The sequence below is a fragment of the Onychostoma macrolepis genome, chromosome 12 (genome assembly GCF_012432095.1).
Source record: "Onychostoma macrolepis isolate SWU-2019 chromosome 12, ASM1243209v1, whole genome shotgun sequence".
In the NCBI taxonomy this organism is placed as follows: Eukaryota; Metazoa; Chordata; class Actinopteri; order Cypriniformes; family Cyprinidae; genus Onychostoma; species Onychostoma macrolepis.
This window is the reverse complement of record NC_081166.1, coordinates 9,180,836-9,184,723: the sequence shown is the minus strand read 5'-3', so window position 1 is coordinate 9,184,723 and position 3,888 is coordinate 9,180,836. Positions and strand designations below refer to the sequence as shown.

Sequence of the window (3,888 nt, the reverse complement as noted above, 5' to 3'; positions counted from 1 at the left end):
CATCCAAAGTCTACTGGTTTGTTTTTCTCCAACCATATTAGATGTTCTGGTTCTACAGATTTAATGATTATGCAACCAAGCTAAACTAAAAAGTATGATAATCCAGTTTGAACCAATGTCATCGAATAATTTTATTATAAAGAAAAGTGTAACAAAGCATACTCAATCTAATAATAAAGTGGCCACATCAATTAAAAAAAAACATCCCCTTTGAAGACAACTGATTTTTAAGCAGCTTCAATGCGTTTAATATTATTTTTCTTGCTCAAGAGTCTTACAAAGTAAAAAAGAAAAAAAACAACAACTTGGGCTTTAGTATCCAAAATAATATTTACATATTTACAAAAAGAAAATTAAAATTACAAACCACTAAGGGTATAACATTCAAGCAGTGTTAAATCCATTTTCACACATCACGGTTTTGCAGTTTCACTCATGCAGCGTATAAAGGCACAGTGTGGATCAGACCACACGATCTTTGACCAAAGAAAGGGAATTCTTCATGCAGTTATTTCACATACTGTTGAATTATATATATATATATATATATATATATATATATATATATATATGAAAAATCATGCAAAAGCACTGAATGTCATCTGGTAATAGCTCTGAAGATGCAAGTGAAAATGGAATGCAACAATAAGAGATAATACTTTGAGATTGTCATCAGGATGTTTGTAAGACTGGAATGTTTGGTTGTTTCATGTAAGGCTTGATACGGTGTCTTCCACCATTTTCCATCTATCCCTGAGGTTTTTTAATGTTCATCTTCATCTTTTGAATCACTGCTATCGCCCAATCCCAGATCTTCAATGTCGTCATCATCAGGATAATCTTCTTCTGCCAAACGTTGCTGTAACTCTTCAAGACCCAAGAAGCGCTTCAGAAGCGCAGCAAGTGCCTCCACATCACTGAATGTAAGAAAAATGGTAATAATATGCTCAGCTGTCAAGCAAATAATGTCACATTGCAAAGAAATGAATGGCGTAAAAATAATCTGGTGTGATTCATTTATTAGATTGCTTTTGTTATACTATAACTCTTGTAAAGCTTCTTTGAGTACCCTGAAAAGTGGTTATTTTATTACAAAAAAAGGGTTGTTTTTTTATATATATAAAAATGTTATATTGCTATTTATCGTTACAATTTAAAATAACCATTATCTATTTTAATATATTTTAAATGGTTATTTATTCAGCAGCCAATCCTCCAGTCTTCATTTTAAATCATTTAAATATACTGCTTTAGTGATCAATTTCTAATAATGGTTCTTATCAATGTTGAGAAATGTCTTTGCTGCTTAATATTTATGTGGACCTGTTTTCAGGATCCTTTGAATGGAAAAATTCAAAAGAACAGCATTTATTTGAACTAGAAATTGTTGTATTATTATAAATGTATTTTTTAATCTTACGTACCCCCAAACCATTGAATGGTTTGCACAAAAAATATTAATATTAAAACACACATATATATATATATATATATATATATATATATATATATATATATATTTTTTTTTTTTTTTTAAAACTCGCATCCAAAATAAAAGTTTGTTTACATAATGTGTACGGTGTATATTTATTATGTATATATATATATAAATACACACACATACAGTATACATTTTGAAAAATATTTACATGCATGTACATGCATAAATTTGTTATATAAATATATTTAATATATAAACATAGCATTTTTCTTAAACATATACATGCATGTGTATTTATATATACATAATATACACAGTACACACATATATTATGTAAATAAAAACTTTTATTTTGGATGCGATTGATTTTATTTTTTTAAACAATCACAGGACTGCAAACGAAGCTTTAAGTACCTGCGTGAGCCCAGCGTGGCACTTTGTGTAAGAGGGTGAGAGAAGCCTGTCGCTAGACGCAGCACTAACAGGTAACCCTTCCCCAAATACCTCACCCTCTCCTCCTGAACACTCACGTCCCGCAGGTGCCGCAGATCTAACACCACTGAGCCAGAGAAAACAACATTTAATTTGACCAGTCATACAGTGCAAAACAAACAGCAACATATAACACAAAACTCACCTCTCTCATGTCCTCTTTTCCACATAGTCAATATCATGCTATAGAGACTAAACGTCTTTAATTCTATCTCATTCTTAGATTTATCAAACACTGCCTCCTAAAGACAAAGCAAAACAGACGGTTAGGGCAGATAATTACATCCACTATGGATGTAGCGTGTGTAAAACGTCTCCCACCTCCCATTCCTCCATATTCTGTAGAGCCACAAAAAAACAGCCAGTCACGTAGAACATCTTCCATAATATGCTGTCTACAACAAAAGAACAAAGCAAAGTGAGCAACACAGATCACAAAAAATACTTCCTTTTATTGTTTTATTCACTTCCAGGGTTATTAAACATTCAGGAAACATTTCTCACCAGCGCTGTAATAGGCTGCTGCTAGTCCAACTGAAGCAATTCCTGTAAAAAAAGAGGAAGTAGGAAGACATTAAACGATATTTTATGTTGCACATGGTAGACCAGACACTTCTAGTCACCAAATTGTCTCTTTAAAAATAATTTCATACCAACAAGGAGGGACCATGATCTAATCCCAGGAGACCTCTTCAAATGGAGAAGATCAGATGTGTGTTTCTCCACGACCATATACCCCATCTGTAAATACATTTCAAATGTTTTGAAACGAATAAAAGATCTAGTTGGAGATTTCCAGTAATGTGTGTAGCATCACTCATACTCATCATAACATGCCAGAATACTGGCAGCAGCTTTGTACAAAGGAAAGCTCACCTTTAATACTGCACAAAGGTGTTTTATGAACAGCATACTATATATAATCATAATAAACCTGAGCAGTTTCATATACTTTTGAAATAGCACAAGGACAACACCCTCATTAATGTGACCACAGATATCCTGCCATAAACTGACAGCATGTAAAACTTGCTTACCTTAATAAGTCGCGTTCCTCGTTTAAACAATTAAATATAATTATTTTCAAAATATATCAAATCTAAATGTTGGAAATTTGCAATAGAAAACTGGAGCAAAACAGATTAAGGAAACAAAACGTGTAGATCATGCAACACATATGAACCCGCCTTCGAAAGACGTTGACTTCCGCTCAGCGGTTTCCGTTCTGATTGGGCAGCATCTATTAAAGGAGCCCGACCTTTACATTATAAACGCCTCCATTCTGCACGATTTCGAACTCTTTCTAAAAGTTCAGAAAGAATTTGAGTCGTGGCTCGTGAATAATCTGACATATCTGCATGAATAGGAAGTTCGTGATTATTTGAAGACTGCACTAACAGTTATGTTGGTTGGAAATATCTGTACATCCAAATGCAATGCCCTTATTAGAATATCATATATGGCATAACTATCCCAAATTGTTATTATATACGACTAAAATGAGTCTTTACAATAAGTCAAGCATTGTTGCTGATTCACGCATGCGCAAGGAGTCATTCTCGCGAATCGGTTCATCGGTTCTTTCAAACAGTTCGGTTCTATGAACTGAATGAACAATTCAGAGGTTTCTATACGTCACGTAGTCCCTCGTGACATTCCGGTGTGGCATATTACATACTGTAGGCACATTTTTCTATTAAATTGTGCTAATTGGGGAGAGATTATTATTATTGTAAATTTATTATGTCCCAGTTCATTTTGTTGCAGCCATGATTCGTCATTTAGAACATAAATATAATTTGCAATACTAAAATAGCGTTTTTTGATAATTAACCGGGATCACAGCGAGTCGAACGTCCGACAATGGCGTTTAATCCGCCTAATCACGAAACAGATATGTTCGAAAGAGACTGTTCGGTTGTTCAAGTGAGTCAGTAACGGTTCAACCGATTCAT

General features: G+C 33.6%; 1 protein-coding gene across 1 annotated transcript; it reads right to left on the bottom strand.

Annotated features, from left to right (window-relative positions):
• Window positions 1–221: 221 nt before the first annotated feature.
• LOC131551101 (cytochrome b-245 chaperone 1 homolog) lies at window positions 222–3,154 on the bottom strand. The gene is made up of 7 exons (XM_058793761.1): window positions 2,971–3,154; window positions 2,587–2,674; window positions 2,438–2,479; window positions 2,255–2,328; window positions 2,079–2,175; window positions 1,856–2,000; window positions 222–917 (listed from the first exon to the last, which is right to left on the bottom strand). The coding sequence occupies exons 2-7, from the start codon at window positions 2,672–2,674 to the stop codon at window positions 764–766; spliced, it is 600 nt and encodes a 199-aa protein (XP_058649744.1). The 5' UTR covers window positions 2,971–3,154; the 3' UTR covers window positions 222–763.
• Window positions 3,155–3,888: the final 734 nt, after the last annotated feature.

Coding starts and splice junctions, on each gene's coding strand:
- LOC131551101 (XM_058793761.1), bottom strand. CDS start 2,674: ATGGGGTATATGGTCGTGGAGAAACACACATCTGATCTTCTCCATTTG. Junction 2,480..2,586: donor ATCATGGTCCCTCCTTGTTG/GTATGAAATTAT, acceptor CTTTTTTTACAG/GAATTGCTTCAGTTGGACTA. Junction 2,176..2,254: donor AGAATATGGAGGAATGGGAG/GTGGGAGACGTT, acceptor CTTTGTCTTTAG/GAGGCAGTGTTTGATAAATC.